The sequence below is a fragment of the Artemia sp. Qi Xiang Cuo genome, chromosome 15, assembly GCF_049724085.1.
Source record: "Artemia sp. Qi Xiang Cuo chromosome 15, ASM4972408v1, whole genome shotgun sequence".
Classification (NCBI taxonomy): Eukaryota; Metazoa; Arthropoda; class Branchiopoda; order Anostraca; family Artemiidae; genus Artemia; species Artemia sp. Qi Xiang Cuo.
Genome location: NC_142808.1, coordinates 17423836 through 17446855, shown reverse-complemented (window position 1 = coordinate 17446855; position 23020 = coordinate 17423836). Strand labels below are relative to the sequence as shown.

General features: G+C 36.2%; 1 protein-coding gene across 1 annotated transcript in view; it reads right to left on the bottom strand.

The window, feature by feature from the left end:
* Window positions 1-2563: 2563 nt before the first annotated feature.
* Window positions 2564-23020, bottom strand: part of LOC148943399 (1-phosphatidylinositol 4,5-bisphosphate phosphodiesterase delta-1-like) — a 104579-nt gene continuing 84122 nt past the window's right edge. The window contains exons 11-16 of the mRNA XM_089101125.1: window positions 21656-21740; window positions 17860-18039; window positions 16633-16753; window positions 9804-9961; window positions 6428-6577; window positions 2564-3335 (exon numbers count right to left, since the gene is read on the bottom strand). Coding sequence (XP_088957251.1) covers window positions 3253-3335; window positions 6428-6577; window positions 9804-9961; window positions 16633-16753; window positions 17860-18039; window positions 21656-21740 — 777 coding nt within the window. The 3' untranslated portion in view covers window positions 2564-3252. The remainder of the gene's footprint in view (window positions 3336-6427; window positions 6578-9803; window positions 9962-16632; window positions 16754-17859; window positions 18040-21655; window positions 21741-23020) is intronic.

Sequence of the window (23020 nt, the reverse complement as noted above, 5' to 3'; positions counted from 1 at the left end):
AATATTGGAGGTAATTTTTAGTGGAAGTAGATTCAATGTTTAAAGCATATAGGTATGAAGGGCAACCCAATAACGTCGACTTAGTTAAGGGTTATATGGTTCCCACAGATAATTATTTTCAGAGACCCCTCCGCATGAAATTCATGGAAACTGTGGACGGGCTCAATCGATCAACTGAATGTTCAAGTAACCTTTCTAAAAGCCAAGTGTGATTCGAGGATAACCAGCCCCTTTTTGCCCCCCTGCACTCCTGCATCAAATCATGGTATCACATCAAAATACCCATGTTGTTAAAAATAGTCAGAAGGTCTAATATGTATGTCTCTAGAGAGGACATGAGTTCACAGCACCAGTGATATTCGCCCTAGGTTGTATAAATTACGCACTTTTGACTCATAGAATTTAGGGGATAAGTTTGGGATGTCTGGACTTGGTTGTCAAATTAACCTTGCCCTCTCAGGGATTGTTCGTAAGGCCATTATGTTCTAGAGATTCTCTAGGGTATACTCTGTAAACAATACGCATACTTACGAAAATCAAATGATGTCAAGTGCAGCCAAACTATCAAATTGCGTTATCTACCATACCTCGAGAAAGACCAGGAGGACCAAATTGAAACCCTCACTGAGAACTAGGTAGAAAACAAAGTGGACCTCAAGTTTTAACCTGGGGCAGGGGCGTAGATACAAATCGAAAGACATTATATGCATTCATGTTATCACCATAGCACTAAGATCACTTCAAATGTTTGTTGAGGGAGGGGGGGATGTTTTGTCTCCGATCAACATAAACATTTCTGCACTATAAGCGCCCATGATATCATAGCTATGATATAACTTTAAATGAGTGCTGGGGGGGGCGTTCAAGTATTGTCAAATTTTCAATTGAGGGGGTAAGAGAGGGGAGGGGACTACAGCAGTCTTAAAGTTTTTTTATATCTAGCTAGCAGGATTTTCATTCTGAGTCCCTTTGGGACCTGGAAATTACTTAGGGATTCAATTTAAAATTTTCTGGGATTGCTAAGGGGTCAGACGGACCCCTAGTTTCCACAGATCCAAGTAGGTCTACAGATCCAAGTTATCAAAACTCCCCATCAGAAAAATATCTGAAACAGCTTGGGGGGGAATCAAGCTAAAATTTAATCTGCTATTTTGATTTGTGGAAGAAGCCAGGTGGAGTAGGGCGGATTAAAAAAATGTGGAAAAAAACAACAAACCAATTTAACTGGCAAGGAAAATGCCAGAAAGCTCCCCAGAGAAATAAGAGCTTATTCAGGCGTTTCTTGGCAGCCAGCCTCTTCCTTAGCTGGTTACAAACCTGGAGTATTGTCCTCCAGACTATTTAGTAATCCCCTTAGGATGTTTAAAACTACCCCATCTTCACTATTTAGGTTCATCACTCTGGGTAAAACTCAGATAAATATGCCACTGTTATGTCCAATACCCAAAGTTTCCATCTGCATTTGAGAGTTTTTCCTCCTCCATAAGGTTCTAATTCCTCGTCTAAGTTCTAGTTTTCTATTGTTTTGCAACGTCATTTACAAGAGTATTGCTATGGTTTGGCATTTCATGCCCTTATGACGAAGCTGTTTATTTAATCTTCAGCCCAATGTAAAGCGAAAATAAATGAATTAAAAAAAAGTCGGACAGAATGTAAATCTTTGTTGATTTTGCTAAGAATAAGTTACCAGTTCAGGGAATAAAGTTTGGGGAAGAAATTTTTCCCCAAAAACATGAAAACTCTTTTTTATTAGTTTCCCGTAGGCTACTAGTTGGTTGAAGGATTAAATATTCTCCTTAATATTTCATATAAATACCAGCAGTATATTGTTTATTGTCATAAATATTTTTTAATATAATGACATCTATTTTTATTGGTATTCAAAGCGTACCGAAATTAGCAAGCTGCTATTGATTTTGGATGCCTTTCAAACCTGAGATCAGTTAGCACAGTAGACAGAATATACAGTATCGACAAAGGCTATACTCTCTGTTCAAAAATGTGAAACAGATTTAAAACCACACAAGATTCATACTTCGCCTTCGGGCATGCGCGATTCCGATGTACACATCATGGTATGCCTATGGAATAACCTATTTTTTGCCGAGTAAAAACTGAACTAGGCTGTCATGACACGACTCAGAGTCTTTAGACGCGGTATCAAATGTTTTTCACGTTTGGAAAGAGAAGACGCTACAGTCAACAGTGAGACAGAATATACAGTATCGACCGTGTTACAAAATGTGAAACAGATTTAAAACCACACAAGATTCATACTCCGCCTTCACACACGCGCAATGATAATTGTTTCCGATCTACAGATCACGATGAGCTTATGGAAACTGAACTAAGGTTATGACGTATGTTGCCAGGGACGATACGCGCGGTATCTACAGTGTCAGTTATATACTAACCTTACTTTAGATCCTAAAGAGTACGAGCACAGTTAGTGGAAACCTGACTTTACTGAGAGCCTTGCAAAAGTGACAATATCAACTTCTAGTTCGCATGTCCCGAAAAACTCCTGTCAGTGCTTTTTAAAGCAAAACCTAGCATCTTAAAATCATACGAAGGGTTAGTTTATTAAGGTTTAAAGCTGATATAAAACATGTAAAGACAAATGAAACAGAAGTATCCTCACAATATCGAAACGGAATATGGAGCTTATTTTAATCGTACACAGACATGTCCTATTTTTAAAAAAAATAGTTACGTTCGGCAGCTGGTAACCTCTCGGATTATTTTGCTGCTGGCTCTTTTCTATCAAAAAAGCCAATAATCTCTCGGACCATTCCTTTTCGTGGTTATTTTTTTCCCTTGACAGTGACAACACTGGTTTTGGTGGCCAGCCATTTAAGCTGGGCTGTCGAGATGTTCTTACAGGCTCTTAACGGTGAAAAAGACTATATAAAGAAAATAACTAGATGTAAAATTAATAATAATTTATTTTTATGTATTGCATTAAATTAGGCATGTTTTCTTCTTTTAAGACAATTAACTGTTTCGATTTCTCAGAATTTCTGATTAGTAAAGATCCCTTTTTGTATCTCCTCTCAATATAAAAGCAAAGAATTAGCATTTGTTGCATATAACCAGGAGTTGAAGTTTTTGTTAACAGTCAGTAGAAAATTCACAAAAATGTAACTAGACTGTCACTAATCAAGTGACCTTGACAGATCACCAGCAATTGAAAAAAATCAAGGCGAATACAAAATTATGGATTTATCACAGAAATAATTTAGTCAAAATATTTTAGTCAAATTTTATGTGAACAAATATGGACGCTGCCAAGATCTCTCGTCCACTCTTATCAAATAACGGTATGTGTCTGTAGCCTGAAATAAAAGACAAGTATAAATAATACATAAATATTTATGCAAAACCCATTAAAGCAATGAAAATTGACAACTGGTATTCTTTAGGATTTCAAACAGTGTCACCACTGTTCCAAGGTAAAAACCATTATCAGAATTGTCCAAAAAATCATCAACTGATGATATACAGCTTTCTAGGTTAAGGATTTTGATTATTTGTTGGTTGATGACTTATAAAAGCGAATGCTCTTTTAGGTTGAAGTTTGAACAAGGCTTTTTGTTTTTATTTGTTTCTTTTTTTTCTTTAGTACTAAAATTTCCCAACAAAAATCCTTTGTTTTCTTGTCATTGATTAAAACATAAAATTGTTATATTTTGCTTTGTTTTAACATTTAACTACTCCACTGTCTTTAAAATCTCCATTTGCAACATTGTTTCTTCTTTTCTATATGATAGAAATGTGTAAGGGTCAAATAGTTGTTTTTGTTTTGTCTTTTTTTTAATGCATTTACCAACAAAGGAATATACACTAAGCTATAGCGTGGATTCAGCATAACATTTATAACTGACGCTTGCATTCAGTGGCGGATCCAGGGGAGGGGCGAGGGGGGCGCCCCCCTAGCGTAGTCTAAAGTAGTGTAATTTACTTGATTAACTCAAGTTTGTGTTATATAACTTACTACTAACGCAAGTTAATCAGATCAACCTACTTTGCACCCCCCTCCCTTAATGTTTTTATCGGATCAACCTATTTTGACCCCCCCCCCTAAAAAAAATCCTGGATCCGCCCCTGCTTGCATTTTAAACGGAGTTACCTACTCTCTTGCACCTAGTAGGCATTTCACGCTACGAATTGTTCTACCACACAGTGCACTGGATGGTAGACTGAAATGAATTGAAATGAATGAATGAATGAAAGGAATTTCAAAAATGAACCAGTCACTATTGTCTAGCTCAGAGAGTTAAATATTATTTACCTCATAATCTTAATATTGCTTTTCTATTTTTAACTTTTTGAACAATCTTAACGACAAAACAATTTTGATCTGAGATATTTTTTTTATCTTTGAGTCTTACATATGACTCGTCATAAGTCCCTAGTCCCTTCTAGAACTAAGTTTTCAGCGATGCGATTAGTTGTTATGTTTAAAGCTTTTAATGTAAGCTCTAAACTTTTAAGTTCATAACAAGCACAGAAAAATTATCCCTCTTATTCCAATTTATTTTTTGCAAAATTCGTAGTGATTTCTCCAGTTTCTAAAGTGGCCTCATTTAGGCACTAAAACTGACCTCAATTTAGGGTTATTTTGATGGTATCTAATTATACTAGGCAATGCTGCACTATCAGTGGGGCTAATAATTTGAATGACTATTACGCCCAGCTGGAGTACTGAATTCCAAATCTATTAAGTTTCTTATTTCCTCTGAACAAGGCCCCTGTACATAAAATGTTGTGAAATTTGCAAAGATGCAAGATGCAAATGTTTAACGAGAAACTTATCATCTAAAACTCTGAGAAGCAGCAAGTTCGAAATGTCAGCACAGCAAAGAGTTGAAGCACGGCATTTATTTATAGAAAGATTTGCATGAGGAATAAATTAAGATATTTGTTTCAAAAATTAAGCCCAGAAAGGCACTAAATTCTTATTTAAGAATGAAATCCAAAAGGGGAAAAGGTCAAAAATATTTAAAGACAACAATACTCAAAGACAACAAGACAACTTTTAAAAATATTTAAAGAGTTTAATAAAAATATTAAAGACTAGACCCCGGCGCCGCGCCGGCGGATCGACCAAACGCCGTCAACGAGAAGCCCGGTTGACCGCAACCAAAGTGTCACTACGCCGCTGGCACGCCACATGCGCACCGCCGCCGGCAGAGGTGGTGGCGTTCGGCTGACTTTGAATTGATTTTACGGCAATTCTTTATTGAGTCAACCGTAAAGTCGGAGCTTTTCTTTCTCGTGTGGTTTAGTATTTTGATTTTCCTGATTAGAAATCAAGCAGGGCTGGTACCATCCCTGAAATTTCGGGTATTCCCCCGAAAATCTATGGATCACCCCGAAAAAAAATTGGTTCCCCGAATCCTCGAAAATCCCGCAATCACGGTGCCACCCCTAGCGATTTATCACCAGTGAATTTCGCTGCCAAATATTACTTTGCATACCATAATTCTTCACTACTCTCTTGTTGGTTAATTTTCGTCTCTTTTGTTACTTTGCATAAAAACCAGACAGATGCAATATGCAATTGCAAATATTGCTGTATACACAGTTCTTCATATGTTGACAAAAAAGTATCGGCTTTATGAAATGAGTTTAAATCATTTCGTATGCAGTTTCCCAATCACTATTTCCTACATCATTCTTAGTCAAGAATTTTATTTTCAAGTTGAATAGAATTATAGAACGCATTCACTACTATACAGCTTCAGCCTTCAATTGGATTTTGAAATTGATAGCCGATATATTGTTTCTACAGCTGAATTGTAAGTTTGCAGAATTTTTATTTTCTTTTGCTGTTTTTTAGATAAGATTTTCTTATTGTTTAATACTCAATTGTTGAACGCCTGATAGATTAAAGAAAATACAATCTTCTCTCTGAAAAATTTTTAACCCCTCCCCCCCCCCAAAGAAAAAAGGAAAACCCTTCTATTGAGACAAAATTAAGCTATAGACTAATCTATGTACAAGGTTAGGGAATTAAAGATTGAAACGGAAGTTACCCCAAAAATCTGATTCATAAAAAATTGTAAATATTGCCTATATGGGGGGGGATAGGGGGCTATCATTTTTAAATGATAATACCTGATGGAATGGAAATAATCGGTTCTTATGATAGCTATTAAAGAAAGGATAATTTCTTGCCAAATTTATGTTTAAAAAATTCTTCGGATGTTGGTAAAAGTTTGAAGACTCTGCAACCGGAAAAATGTTGCATTCTAATAATTTGGTTTAAAGTTTTCGTTGCTATTTAAAAATTATTGCTCTAATTTCAGATGTAGAGAATTTTCAATATTCAAAAGTATAAAATTACCGTTAAAAAAATTGATGATTCGTTTTTAATGCTAGGAATTTTTTTCCTTCATGACAGTAGTAAGAACGAACACCTTACCAGGAGAGATGGCTGTAGCCCAGATATAATAAGCCCCAATCAGGTCATTGAATCCTCTTTTGTCATAATCTTTCACTTCAAAAGCAATGACGTCTAGCTCAGACCTCTTTAAATGGAATGTGAAGTCTTCGTTCCAGGACGGGTTGAATCCTAGGATAAAAAGGAGTTATGCAAAATCAGTTTAAAATTTAGTTCATATAGAAATTATATAGAAATCAGTTCATATAGAAATTATGTTCATTAGAAATTAGTTCATAATTCAGCAATATAGAAGCGTAGCTAGGATGCGGCTTTGGTAGAATCCAAACGATTTAAATTTGGATTTGAACCCGGAAAAGGTTTTATTTTGTTCTTAGAAAACCACGTGGCGAACGTGGTCAACTAGCATCACAGTTATTTTAGAAATGCAACATCCACGTAACACAATTTGGGCCAAAAGTAGGCGTAAAAATTTAAAACTGCACCGTGAGTCTCAAATTTGAACCAACAATAGCTTGGAATTCTGACGTTTTTTGGGGTAAGTAATTACACTCTTCCTTACTTACCTCTTTATGTTCTTTATAGTTTTCAACGAAAAATGAGGTTTAACATATAATTAAAACTCGGCTTTTCCATAGATAAACTGATTTCGTTGACAGGTTTAGCAATTTCAGGCATAGTCCTAATCCTAGAATCCAAAGAAAATTTATCAAGGGGGAGGGAGCACTTTTGTTGTTTTTTCAATTATTTTCAGTGAAAATTCACAAAAAGGTATCTTTCAAAATGAAGCGAGAGGGGAACAAAATCTAGGAGGTGCAATGGCCCTTCCGTCTGCCCTAACACAATTGACATGCTTGTAAAGGATCCCAAGATAGAAGATCACAGGTAATTTGGTGAGGCTGTAGGACTTACTTTCATCGTCTCAACTTCGGTAGGGATTAGTTAGTATTTTTGTCCCATGGTGAAGCAAGCTGTGAAGGAATACATAATCTGACGAATACGAATATACAGTTTTTCTGGCAAAAAGGTCTTTTAATGACAGGCACTTACTCCTCTCCCTGCTCTCTCTCCGAGATCTAAAGAGTTTAGGATATTTTGTTGATCAATAAGCAAATCTTCTGACAAGTATGGTAAAACAGATTTACAAAAAACATTGACATAATTGTCACAGCAAAAAGCTCTTAAAGTGACAGGCCTTGCCACCACTCCCTATAAACCTCAAAAGTATTGTTGATGAATCCTAATTTTTTGGTTTTCTCATTTTCTTAAATTTAATTCCCCTTTCCAGACGACAACTCCAAAAACAAATTCCAGAGTCTGTAACATAAAATAAAACCAAACTTATCCATATAACATCGCCTAGAGATATTCATAAAATCGTAAACTGGTTTACAGGTATGACATTCTTAATGTACAAGTTGCCATCACTATGGGTTGCTTGAACAAGAGCAAGGCATGGTCTTTGAGGGAAGCTTTACAATTAAGGTTTGTTAATATAAACAATAAAACGGAGTCACTTGGATGAAATGTTAAGAGATTGTTTTTTGGCCTAAGAGATTTACCAAAGACTAAAAAAATAAAAATCAGTCAAAAACGGATTCATCTTAAACTATATAAAACATAAAAAAAAACTAAAATTAATCAAGACTGAAAAAAGCGTGAGGTACCTATAATGGAAGCCGGCGTTACCCCCCCCCCAAAAAAAAAAAATTTCCCCAGCAGAAAAGTCCTCCCTGCGGAAAACAAAAGCGTGAGATACATATAGTGGGAAAATTCCGAAGTTTCTACTACCACGAAGGAGAGGTTGGGTATGAAGAAGGGGTAGCCATCATCCTATGCCCAATAAATTCTATTTATTTTGTGATTTAATGGTACTCTTTACTTCCATAATAGCAGCGTAGACCAGAAATACTCCCAGAAATCAGGAAGGATTAAATTTCAATTTCTACCTCCAGCCCTATCCCTTCCTTAGAACCAATTATGTATTTACCTTAAGGCTCAATAAAAGTTAGGATGTTTTGGAATTACAATGCACCTTTTGAGGCATCTGCCACCTCCCTAACAACAGTGAAAAAGGACGTGGGAGGGGGTTGATTACCCTCTGATCACTTAGGAATCTTAAAAGGGCACAAGAACTTTCAATTTCCAATTGAATGAGTCCCCTCCAAAGTTTATACAACCAACTTTCCCTAAAACCTTATACCTTAACAATAGATAACTTGCATAGCTTACTCATAGCCTCAAAGCCTGGAAGGGAAGTTTTCAAACCCGGAGGCATGGTTCTCTTCATCTTTGAACTATTTCGAACAAAATGGCTATCTCAAAATCTTGATCGGACACGTTTGGGAAAAACGAATTGGCTGGTGGCTTGTTGCACTCCAGTCACTTTCAACTCTTAAAAGGGTACTAGAACTTTTAATTTGCAATCGAATGAGCCACCTCTGAAGTTTATACGACCCCCCTCTTCCATATGAATACTTCTAGGAAAAAGTAAGTTAATAAATAAATAAAATACATTGAAACCTTATGGCTCTTTACTATAGGCACAACTATAGCAATGCCTCTGGCTTAAAAAGGTGAATAGGACTTTTAGTTTCCCTTCTAATGAACATCCGAAATTATCCTGGGGAATATGGGGGGAAATACCCAGAGGGAATTTTCTGGGGGGATTCCGCGGGGGGAGAATTTTCTTCCAGGCTGAATTTTCGGTGAGGAGAATTTTCACGGGAGGGTATTTTCCAAAGGAGGAATTTTCGGGGGGGAATTTCAAAAGGAAAATTATCCGGGGGAATTTTTCAGGGGGAGGATTGCCTTGACTTACATATAGCATACTATACGAAACAGTTAGTGGTAATTAAATATAATTAAAGAGCGACTCTTGCTAATAATTACGGAAACTAAAGAAAGAATAATTGACTGCTATATATGTGTCCTATAACTTTTTTTTTCATAAAAATGGTCATGAAAGCATGCGCATTTGTTTGTTTTTGTGTTTGTTATGTTTTTTTCTTCTCAGGAGTCATGGTATCAACCCAATGGTCCCAAAATAAAAGACGAAGGGCCATTCGAACAAAGACTGAAATTCTATTGCCAGTAGTATCAAAGGATATTGTACCATATCTAAGTGATGTTTCTGTCATTTTGTGGCAGAGAAACAATTCCAGCCCAAAGAAATCCAAAAGGCTATCAATTAAAATTCTGAGATCGCCAATCAATGTATAATTATAAGAAAATTAGAGATTAAACTTCCCAAATTTTCAGTCATAACGGTATTCCATCTGCTCCAAAAGGTGTACATTTAAATCTTTATTAGTCTTTATTTAATACTAAAGGAAAGAAAAGAAAAACAAAGAGAAAAATAAGAACCTTGATTGAAAACGATATTAATATTTCTTACCATTATTTGAGACATATCTCGTTTTCTTTTTGCCTTCATCTTCTGGATGACCATGGACTTCAATAGATACGTAAGGGTCCACAATATCATTCTTTTCCCCCGATACAAACGGCAAGCTTTGGCCACTTATGATCTTAATAAATAGCCTTTTTTCTAACCTGCAAGAATAATAACACACATGAAAAATGTGGTGTATATTTCTAAATGTTTTAACTCATCCATAAATTAATGTCTCTTTCCGTCCCTGGTAAGCTTCTGTTTTTTGCATACTACTAAGCTAGGGCTTTCGGCCCTCACTGACATCACTTCATATGATCCAGAACAGGACAAATAGGGCGAGTTGCGCATCTGGACATGACTCGCTCAAGCCTCTAAATGAAACGTTTGATGTAGCGGCGAAGGATGTTTTCTACAAGTGAATGAATTCGCCTCCCTCAGAGGAGCTCCTTCGCATTACCCCCCCCTTTTTATACAGCCATCAAGGCAAACTTGAAGGCACACATCTCGGTCCAATTATCTAAAGGAGGACACGTCAAGAAAAAAATGTAAATGATACGGCAATAGACCCCTAAAGTCCAAATCAGCGGTCCTGATCTCCGTTTCAAGGCCCTTCAGCCAGAAAATGCAATAAAGAGCATTTATTGGGACATGCCAAGAACCCAGTACTTAAGAAACAACTTCATCCAGCCTTGCACTTTTATCTGGAACGATCTTCCTGGGGATACTGTGCTTGCAAACCCCTCTGTTGACTCCTTGAAAAGAAGGTTCAACAGACATTTAAAACCTCGAGGTTTCAAAACGAGGTAAAAGAATAGCGGCATGTCAGATATCTTTATGTACCTGGCGTAGTAAATATTGAGAAAAAAATTGCTCAGGATAGGCAGCTAACTGAAGAAATACTCTATCATATATCTTTTTTTGAATAAAAAGGAAATAAAGTTATTAATTGAAACGAGGGCTGATAGTTTGCCACTGGACCAAAGAAGAAAGTTTATTGGAAGGGAAAGGTCAAAGCCTGATCCTTAGTTTTGTCCTGTGTGTGGAGGTTTGAATGAAAGTGTATATCACTTGATGTGTGAATGTGAAGAACTGAATGATTGGAGAATTGAAGTGCTTGGTAGGAAGAATTTTGATTTCGAATGTTTGGTGAGTCTATGCGGACGAATGTTTTATGGGGGTCAGAAGTTTGGCCCGATCCCCTTGTCTCGGGATGGATCATAGAGCTAGGTTTCTGTAGGATTAGATTGGAATTTTTGTAATTTCTGTGTATTTGTTCATTGTTTTATATTTCTTGCGATGACTTATGGACTTCAAATAAACTCTATTCTATCGTTCTATTTATTTCATCTTCTTCATTGAACTTCAGTGAGTTTCGATCTTTGATCCAATATTTATGTATCCTTTGTAGTACGTTTTGTTCATCAAAACAAAAGTAAACAGAAAGTCTAATGATAGTCTGATATTTCTCAAACATTTTGAAACCAAATTTTGGCCAAGCTACTTCTGGAGCACTTATGTACTGCTTATTGATGAAAGTTAAAATTTCATGAAGATTCAGAATAGCCCTGTGTTGCTACATTTGGACAATCATAACCTATGTAAACATTTTAACAGAGAATTCACACGCTTAACAGAGACACAAGTTTCAACATTAATATGGTAATTACATTTTAAACCACAATAAGATTTGTATGGTACAATCAAATGATTTAGTATAGCTTTATCACATACTATTACAGTTCGACCATTCTTTCGTCGTCAGAGATACCTAAAGTAACCTAAAGTGATACCTAAAAGTGACCTAAAGTAACCTAAAGTAACCTAAAAGTAACCTAAAGAGATACCTAAAGTGATTTTAATGGATTCCTCTTGATAGTTTTGGATAGCCCTTCAAACATTTTTCATCAATCAAACAGGGTGAATTAGGGATTCAAATTCCGCAAGGACCGTTAACAATGTATTTAGTTACATTAATATGAAGTAATGGGCAATGAAGTAATGGGCAATGCAAGTTTACTCAGTAAAAAAGGATCAAAATCAGTCACACGTTGGAGAGTCATTCAAGTTCAGAAAGGAAAACGTAAACGTGATGAGATGGCTAGCCCCCATAAGAACTTTAATGAACCTGGGACCTCTTATGCTCGTGCAAATCAGAGCAATCAGATCATTTCGCGTGAGAGAAGTGGATCGGTAAATTCTGCTGCTAGTGGTCAGAGTTTTGGAAGCGCTGCTTCTGTATTTAGTGTAGAAGAAGGGGACCCGGCTGCTTTTGTTCGTGGGCACTATCTTACCCCCGTTAGCCAAGAACCTGCGGTGGATTTAGCTCAGCAGAGTGTGAGACAGGGCAAAAGAAATAGTAAGAATATTAGCCCTTTAGAGTAGGATAAAGGCGCGAAAAAAATGTTCGAGAAAGGGAGGTGATTCAGGATTACGAATCATTTGCGCCTCGCTAGATAGTGAAAGCCCCGGTTTTTTATTGAGAGCATCCTACTTAGAGGGGGGGATATAGTAGTGCCTGGGAACCAGTCAAAATTGCCAGAATAGGAACTGCAGAGCCATAGTGAACCGTGCTTACGTATTGTAGTTTGGGATTCGCAAGATTATAGTAGGAAAAAGCTAGAAAATCTATTAGAGTCAAGTACATAAGCCGCTTGTGAAAGTTGGGAGTTTGTTTGCCTTGTTGAGACGTGAAATTCTCCAGATCATTTTTCGTCATGTGAAGACTTTGATGTTTTTGATTGTAGGAGAACAGTTTCGGCAAATTTTAGATATTATGGAGGAGTTTCAGCGCTTGTAAGGAAGGGTGTATTTAATTTATTTCGTAGGCTAGAAAGTGAGTCTGAATATTTATTATGGTTATTATTACCAGTTATAAACGTTCACGTTCTTGTGTGTGTTGTTAATTGCCTCCGAATAATAGTTCATACAGCCGTGAAGATACATGGGAATTGATTGAAAATGAAACACAGATGTATAAAAGAATGTACCCTTGCCGTAATTTTGTTTTTCTGGAGAACTTCATTGCATATACTAGTGAATAGGACGAGTTGCGGGTTAGTAAACCCCTTGTAAATGAACCAGGTCAAAATGTTTGTTTGGAGAAACAATGTGAGTATGTTTTCTCTATTAGGAAAAGTAGGGATAAGTCTCGGAAAATAAATAGATTGAGAAGGAATTTAATAGATTTTTGTATAAATGAAGGATTACTAATTATGAACGGAAGTTTGGGAGGAGACTTTTGTATGGGTGATTTTACGTGTTATAGTAGGTTTAGCCCGAATTTAAATGATAATATTTTATGTAGTTTATCTCTCTGGCCCCGGACGGTAGAGCTCAGGGTCCTAGAGTTGGTCGGATCTGACCATTCACCAATGAGTATTAAGCTGAGAGCGCGTCTTCGACGGTCTCAAAGAGTAAATGAAAGGTCTACATGCGAGGAAAAGATCCGTAAACCAGTTTGGATAGCCAAGGAGAAAGAAGAATTGGTTAAAATGGAACTCCAAAGTAAGGAATTTCAGAATGATTGCCATTCGATTTTGAATTTTTTCAGAACCAGCCGAATTGCCTCAAGATGTTTCGGTAATTACAGATAGAATTTATGACAGCATCAAACCTTTATCTCAGGATAGGAAACATCCGGCCAGAAAAGATGAGTGTTTTTTCGATGAGGAATGTAGACAGAAAAGGGAAGAGGTACTTAGGGTTTTCAGGCTACTTATAGCAACAGACCCTTTGGATCCGGAAACGAATTTGTGCAGTTGAATATAGGAAATTCAGGTCAGATTATAATAGGGTTAAAATAGTTAAAAAGAGACAGAGGCAGATGAAGATTAATGAGGAAATTAAGAGAGCTTATGGCGTGAATAACCATAGAGAGTTTTGGTCGGCAGTTAATGTTCAATCCAGGGCCCGGGAATAAGAGGAGATATCCCGCCAGTTGAGACGTGGCAAGATTATTTTGAAAACAGGGAGTCAGGACATCAGGTCGAATGAGTCGAATAGTTCAGAGGATAGAGAGTTAGGTCTAGGGAAGGTAACATATTCTTTAAGATAGAATGATTACGAATTAATTAGGCCTGTATCTCAACAAGAAATTTGGGATCAGTTGATAAAGATGAATGGTAATTCGTGTCCAGGAACAGAAGGTATATCTATAAAGGCCCTGAGGTTAGGAAGGATAGATTTAATACCCATGGTGGCCGCAATATTCTCGTTTGTAGTGGAGAAAGCTTGTTGGCCTCGCTCATGAGACACTTCGGTAGCAGTGCCTCTTTTTATGGGAAAATTTTCTAGTCTGGTTACGTCTCATGTGGGTGTGAAACAAGGATGTTTGAAAGATCTTAAGCCAAACTGGCCAGCCATGACAAAAAACTAACAAAGAGAGAAAAAAAACTCAATGATTAAACGACAAACGAGACTGCGGCCAGTAGAAAGAAAAGATGAAAAACTAACGTTTTTTCATTGGAAGTTTTTTTTTCTCTCTTGGTTAGTCTCCTAAGCTTTGCTCCTTGTTTGTTAATGATTTAGATAGTTTTATGAAAAGTAATTGAGCCCCTTATGTATCTTTGAATTGGTTTAGGCTATCATGGTTGTTATTCGCGGATGACATAGCTCTAGTGGTGGGTAGTACAGATAATATTCAGAAGCAATTAGATATAACAAAAAAATTTCTAGAAAAGTAGGATTTAGAGTTGAACGCTAAGAATTCAGTAGTGTTAGTATTTAGGAGCAAAGGGTAAGTAATTCTGAGGTAAATTTTAATTTTTAAGGAACGATGATAGAGTTTAAAGAAGCATTTGTTTATTTGGGTGTTCAGTTTAGTGCATTAAGGGGGAAGTCTAGACATGTAGAATATTGTAATTTAAGGGGTAATATGCTAATAAATATGTTTTTGAGAAGTAATTTAGGTCAGCTAGCTGACATGAGGATCCATAAAAGAGTTTTCCAGACAATAGTAGCTTCTTGTCTACATTGGGGTTCTGAGGTTCGGGGTTTTGCTAAAGCAGCTAAGCTAGAAGTATTTCAGCTAAGATATTTTAAGAGAATTTTAGGCTTGAAGGATTCATGTAGTTCAGTCATACTGAAGCATATTTCGGGCTTTTCACTTTAAGGGGTGTTAGATTGAGTAGAATGGAGAAATTCTGGGAGAAAATAATTGGGCTACCTAGAGTTCGGCTTCTTAACTCAGCTTATTTGGAGAGCTTGAAGGACGGCACGCGTGATTCGGGGCCAAATCAGGTTAAGAAAATACTGGACCTTTGTGGCCTTTTGGAGATGTGGAATCAAAGATAAGGCCCAATGGGTGAAAGCGTGTCAGTATGGAAGGAAGTCCAGCGAACCCTAAATGACCAAGAAACCCAAGAGTGGCAAGCTCATAAGGACCAATATAAGTCTTCGAGGTTTTACTCCCAAGCTAAAGACTACTGGGGGGAAAAGGTTTATTTTAAATTTGGGTTGAATAAAGAGGATTTGAAGAATTTGTTGTTGGTAAGAGGGGATAATTTGGATTTAGGTGAGAGAAGGAAACTTTTGGGAAAGTTTAGGCTGGCGACTTGCCCCTATTTTTGTCCTATGTGTGGACGTCTGAATGAGAACTTATTTCATTTTGTATCCGAGTGTGAAGAGCTGTCGGAGTTGCAGAATGAATGTTTTGGACGAGGGTGTGGGAGTGAATGCTGGTTAACTGATCGGATGGCTGAGATGAACGCGTGTGCTATTAAATAATTGTATAAGTTTCTTTCTTTTAGGAATTAAACATAGGGAACCACGTTTGAGGAGATGGCTTTTTACGGTTTTTAGGATTTGAATCTTATTATGATTGGTGTTTGTTGGTTAAAATGATGAACCTTGGTGTGTTTCTTCTTTGTTTCTTTTGTTGTTCTTTTTTTCTTTTTCTTTTTTTAATTTATATTATCTAAAGTTGTATTTTGTTCCTGAGCTTTGTTTATAGACTGTATTCCGTGTTGCTATGGCCCGCAGGCTTTTTGCAATAAATCATATCTTATGCAATTTCGGGTAGAAGACGATCAAGGCCGTATCCAGAGGGTTAGGGGGGTTTGACCCTCCCTCCCCCACCAAACCTTTTTGTTCAACTCGCAAAAATGCAACAAAAATGAATATAAACAAAGTTTTGATCTGTTTTTTGAAGATTTTGTAAAACTTCCTCCCCCCCCCCCAAAAAAAAAAAAATTCCTTCTGTAAAACCCTTCTGAAAAAAAAATCCTGGATACGACCCTGATTTCGATTTAGGACTGTTCCACATAATGGATTTCATCATTATTTTCATTCGCTTTGGACTCTTTTCTGTTTTGAATATAAATAAAAGTAAGCGTTTTATAAGCATCTGACCCCTACTTCTGAAACTTAATAAAATTAATTCCCAAAGAGAGTATACCTAAACGTTTTTTTTTTTTATAATATCCATTAATACTTGATGTTATATTTTATAAACATGGGCAAACAAAAAGGGTCAGAACCCAGGCCGTATCCAGGAGGAGGGGGGAGTGGGTTAGGGGGTTTGAACCCCCTCATTTTTTTCTGACTTATAAAAACGAAGCAAAAATGCAGATAATCACATTCAAGATATTTCTAGTAATTTTTTTTATACTCCCTCCCCGAAAAAATACCTTCCCTCCAGAACAAAATTCCTGGTTAACGTCTTGCTCTGAACTCAGGAGATTGACCACTCGTGAGTCTCTATAATTGTTCTCCTTTTAATGTTGCTTGTCGATTATAACCTGAGTTATGATAGAAAGAAAGGTTAAAAAACAATAACTTATCAGTTAGTTTTTTATATTTTCCTTCAGAAAAACGGAGACGTATAACTTACGGTTCAGCATTTTTCGACAGTAAATAATCTGGCTTCAAGATATAGCCACTTCGTCCATTCAATCGGAACTTGGCTGTATTTATACTCGTTGGTTCGTCGGGTGTTTGTAGGTTCAAGGCCACTAAAAAAAATAATTTGCTTTTAGCTAGTAAGTGACAAAGAAACGGTATAAAGAAGTCAGCAAAAAGACTAAAAGAGGTCAGAAAAAATAAATAGCAGATAATATAGTAAGTAAAAAAAAACTAAGTGGCAGTTAATTTGATAAGTAACAAAGAAATGGAGATTTAGCATAATTATAACTTGTTAGTTAAAGAAAATGAACATACAGAGGAAGTTAAAACAAGTTTGACTTTTAAGAGCTTACAAGTAGTCTGTTTATACCCCTAATTTTTACAAAAGTCACCAGTCCTTCCATTCCTTTAATTTTTTTTTGCCTATTTTCTGGCCTTTTGAAAATTAACCCCACCCCTCTGCCTCTAAGTGACCATGCTGAGATATTTCACTGCATTTAATGGGCTATAGGACTAATAGAAAACGATCTAATCATATCTGAATGATATAAGAATTACTTGTCTTCTGAACCCTTGAACAGTTGATCAACAGCAATAGACAACAGTAAATGCAGAATAATAGAATAAAATATAAGACATAAAAAGTTGAACTATAAGTTGAGGACAGTAAAATATGTTTTAGGAAGGGTAAAATATTTTGAGCGAATTGTTTTCCCGTATGAACCTTTATTAGCCTTTGGATGAAGACCGATTTGTTATCATTACCCACAACTAAAATCACAACACTAATCACACCTTTCATCACGATAAATTAGTACAATGCCATCACAATAAATCAGTTTAAAAATAATGAAAAAAAAAACATCGCAAAATAGATATTTGATAGTTAAATTAGCTGAAATGGAACATAAGAAGAGAATAAAAGACTTAACATAGTGCAACATAAAATCAGCAAAAAGTTGAAACACCAATAGAAAATGCGATTAAAACGAAGCTTGATGCTAAGTTAAGACAGACATAAGAAATCTAAATGCTGCTTAGTTTTGAACACTAAAAAACACGTTTTTCTGATAGCAATTTTAGATGATGTAACTTTTTTTCTAATTTTATTGATAAAAAGTACCAGTAAAAACAAAACGAAAATCGCAGAATTCTACTGTCTTGTTTTTTTTAATATAAAATGAGCATACTTGTTGCGAATTCTGGTAAAACTTACCAATTTGACATCCCAAATTCCAGAACTTTACCGGGTTAAAGTTTGTTGACCTAACTCTGGTACCATGAGGGTAGATTCTAACGAGCTGTTTCTGAGTGTACTTCGGGAATTTAAATGGACTTGACTCAATGAGTACTTCAGCTTTCCTCTCTGATAATGAGCTCATATGGTAGCTTTTACCTATAAAATTAGGTCTAATAAACAAGGTAAGATTTAGAAAGTATTTAAACATCTTATTTGAAATATTTTGTATACTTTATAATTTTGCAAACGTTACAAGGAAAATTCTTCATAAAAATTTAAGTTAAATTAAACAAAAGATTAAACTCAAAAATTAAAAAAATAATTATCAGCAATTTGGAAAAGGTAAGCGGATTCCTTAACTGCATAAATGAAACCCGAGAGCTTTGACGTAACTTTGTGGAGCTCTTTATATTAAAGCTCTAAATAAGTTGCTGATGAGTTGCTAAATTTGTGAAGTTGCTGATGGTGTCTTGGGGAAGAAAGTTAGGACCGCAGCTAGAAATTATAGTGAAAAAGCTTTATGTTTAATTGAAATGCGAAGGGGCTTGTACAGAATTATCTGAGTGATAGATCATATGAAAACAAAAGGTATGTTAAGAAAGTGGAGAAAGCTTTAAAATGTGAGTTACGGTGATGTGAAGTGGAGGCCATGGATAAAATTGCCGAGGATCTGGAAGATACAGTAAGACGGCATAATAGTAAAATATTGTACTGGTATGTTGATAAATTGAGAGGGAGTAGTCAATCTGGACTTGTCCCAGTTAAAAATAGGAACTGGGCCACAATTAGTGATAAGGAAAAGGTTAAAGAGAAATAGGCAGAACATTTTGAGAACGTGCTAAACGGAGATAGAGTTGCAGGAAAATATATAGAGGAAAATGAAAATGTTTTTGATGCCTTGGATGCGAAGGAAGATTTGTTTTGGGAGGATATTAGTATTTTTCTCCATGACCACACTGCCTTTTCTATGACAAAATCAATAAGAGTTCCAAATAGGGATAGGTCCTTTTATTAGACAGTGAAACAAAAATATAAAACAAAGGCTCAAAATATTTCGTTGACACAGTCGGTCATCATCATCAGTAGAGTTACTAAAACATAGAAATAGAAACAATCTGTATTTATACTAAACAAAATAATCACTTCAGGGTCAAAGCAAGTTACCGGTCCATTGACTTAAAAAGTTCACTAACTGTTCTTGAGCTGTGTAATTCTGCGTTGAATAAAGGTGGTACAATTTTCTTCAAAAGGGTATATCAAAGCAGGCTACCGGTCCATTGACTTAGAAAGTTCACTAACTGTTCTTGAATTCTGTAATACTGTATTGAATAATCTTCTAATTTAAAATGAAATAATGCTGAATTTATACGTGCTAAATTTATCATTTTATTCTTCTAATAGCAAACGAAATGTTGCTGATTCTAAAGCCGGGCTGTCATCCCCATAGATACGACGTTAGTATTTTTCTCCATGACCAAACTGCCTTTTCTAAGACGAAATCAATAAGAGTTATAAATAGGGATAGGTCCTTTTATTAGACAGTGAAACAAAATATAAAACAAAGACTCTAAATATACTTGCTTTGACCCTGAAGTGATTATTTCGTTTAGTATAAATACAGTTTGTTTTAATTTTTATATGTTAGTAACTCTACTGATGATGATGACCGACTGTGTCATCGATATATTTAGAGTCTTTTTTTTATATTTTTGTTTCACTGTCTAATAAAAGGACCTATCCCTATTTGGAACTCTTATTGATTTCGTTTTGGGAGGATAAATTAGCGACAGTAATAAAAGGATTAAAAAATAATAAGGCTCCAGGTGCTGATAGTGTGGTAAATGAGTTTCTTAAATATGGTGGCTCTGAGGTTAGAAATAAGTTTCTGAAGATCCTTGTATGGTATACCAGACAATTATATTAAAGTGATTAGTGCTACGTGTGAGAATAACATTGCTGCGGTTAAGGTAGGAAATCAGGTCAGCAGCTGGTTTCGTTTTAAATCAGGAGTTAAGCAGGGTTTTGTTCAATCGCCCTTTAAATGGATAATTTTGATGAAATTTGTCTTAAGAAGCACAGGAAAGTTAATGGGAGACCACGGAATCACATGGGGAGGAAAAACTCTCCTAGACCTAGATTATGTTGATGATTTAAGCATCCTAGATGAAAGTGTGAGCAAAAGGTTTTACGAGTTAAGGGTTCTAGAATAAGTTTGAAAAAAAAAAGCTAGGAAGACTAAGTCACTACGGATAGGAATAAGTGAAGATGAAAAGATGACGTTGGGCAACAAAATGATTGATCAGGTGGACAGCTTTATTTACCTTGGTAGTATTATTAGTAAAGATGGTGGGAGCAGTGAAGATGTTAAAAGTAGAATAGGCAAGGCTCAGTGTGTTCTTTCACAGTTAAAAAAAGTTTTGAAGAATAGGAAGATAAGTGTGCAAACCAAGATTAGAACATTGGAAGCTACAGTGATGACAGTTGTCAAGTATGGCTCTGAAGCATGGGCGCTCCAGAAAGCAGATGAAGATTTGCTAGAGGTTTTCCAGAGAAATCGCCTACAGATTAGTTTGGGTAACTGGCTAACTGATTGTACTTTAAGCAGTAGGTTGTAAGAAAAGTTTGGTTCATTCCTGCTTTATAGGGCTGTGGTGACTGATAGGCTGAAATTGGTTGGGCATATTTTGCGGATGAAGAATGACAGTTTGCCAAATATTATCCTTTCTGGTGAACTGTCTATGGATAAAGGAAAAGCAGGTCGTCCGTGGTTGGGATGGGAGGATGTCATAAAGAAAAGTTTGAAGAAAATGGGAACTTCCTGGGAGGGTGTAAAGAGGGAGGTTTTGAATAGGTTGGGATGGAGGAGGAGCGTGCGTAGCTGTGTTGACCTTAAGCCGCTTGGTGCTGCGGTGAGTTGTTAGTAGTAGTAGCAGTCTAAATAAATTCGATGCAACGTTCATTGAGCACACTTGCTATTTATAGACACTTAGCAGAGAGACTGCTAATTTTTTTTACTGGTGGCTCTTTTGAAATACTGTTATTTTTTCTAGCTCTTATTGAATATGTGAAAATCATGCCGAAATCCTCAGAAAATTACTGAAAAAAAAATAAACAGATTTAAATGAGGCTTTGAGAATCAGATCCGACAAAGCTCACTCTTTATGTCTTCTGAGGTTTCAGTTTTCATGAAGTAAGGACTACTAAGAACTAGGCAGCTCTGACCTCTTCTGTTAAATTTTTTGCCTCAAATGGTGTTTGTTGGCTCTCATATTGAGACACCATGCTCAGAGAGTTAATGCTCAGAGAGTTTATATGCCTAGCCGGTTGAACTTAGCCGTCATTTTACTCCAATGAGTTTACTCCGCCCACTTAAACTAATCAAATTGTTCAGCCTTTCAAATATATCTTGTAAGTTTAAAAGCTATAACCAAATATTATGACAACAGCTTTTAGCATTAACAGTTTCATTGACAGTGCAAAAGTGTTCTCAAGAATGAGAGAAGTCAATCCAGAGGCAGATCTCGTCAGACATCATTGTCGGCAATTTGAACCATCACGTTTGACAGCCGAGCTCAGAAATTTGAAATTTGAGACCTTAAAGTTGGAATTTTCTATTGCTATTTTCTTAAATACTCTAGCAAGCGGAAGTTTTAACAATGAAAAAAAAAACATTATATCCTTGAATTTAATGTTGCTTCTTTACTCATATTTCCCACTCCTAACCCCCCCCCCCTCCCAGTCCTGATTCATATTGGCACTTTTGTTCTCTTACCTGTGCTTAATATTTCATCTATTCCTTTGAAATGTACTGCTTGACAGAGATTTACAAGTGAAGACAACTTTGCCGAGACTCGAACCTGCAAAGCAAAAATGCCTAAAATATATACAAAAGAAGAAAATTAAAATAAAAATAAAAAACTTTAAGTAATAAACGTAAGATACTAATAATATTAATTTCTTTGCTGCTATTATGATAATTTTGTGCGTCGGGTGTTAATTCAGTACCAATATATTTGCTCAACTTCTTATCCACTACTACTACTACTACTACTACTATTGCTACTACTACTACTTCTCCTACTACCACTGCTACTACTAACAACGCACAGCAGCACCAAACAGCTGAGGCAAACGCAGCCACGCATTCTTCTCCTTCCCCCCAACCTATTCAAAGCTTCACATTTTATCCCCTCCCAAAAAGTTCCAGTTTCCTTTTCCATGGGGACAACATAATTTTCGTTAAATCTCCATCCATGAAACACCCCTATCCACCTCTATTTTTTTTATGATCGGGCAAAACAGGGAACCTATTGTTGAACATATGACAAGTCAAACAAGTGAGTAAAGCTATCCTTTGATAATTCCTCTGGAAAACAATTAACAAAGTTTCCTCAGCCTTTCAAAGCGCCCGCGTCTCTAAGCCATACATGACCACTGTTATTACTGTGGCCTTTAATATTTTAATCTTAGTTTGGAAAAATATCTTCCTATTCTCTCCAACTTATTTCAACAGAGAAAAAACGTTCTAGACCATGGTTTTTATACTTTTTACATTTTCACTGTATTTACTATCTTTACTAAAAAGGCTACCAGGGTAAGTAAAGCTTTCCATTTGATTGATTTTCTCGGTACTTACCATTACCTCCTCACCCTTATTTGTTTCGGTCTAAGCTATGTACTTAGTTTTCTTAAGTCATTCTCAAGTCTATTCTAGCATCCAGAACTCTTAAAAAATGCATTCATTTTACTAATATTTTCATCTAGAACATTCAAATAATCTGCATATCTAGGAGTTTTACCCCATCCCCCCCATTTCAATGTTCTCCCACATCCCTCGCCGTGTCTCTAAGGACAAAGTCTGTCAAAATATCCATCCGCATCTCGATAGCAATGTCTAAGTAAAAAGCAATATGGCTTCAATACGTTGTTTTTTATCAGGCAGTTATGTATGGAAGGAGCGGTCATAGAAACTACAAAGGGGGCTCGATTGATGCTCTTTTTAAAGAATTAAGGTTATTGTATTGCAACCCCCTGAGGCACCCTTTTTAGCTATCCCCGAAGAGATCTGATCAAAATTTTGAGATTGCCATTTTATTCACAATAGTCTAACATCTGTTCCTACAGATATGACAGGACA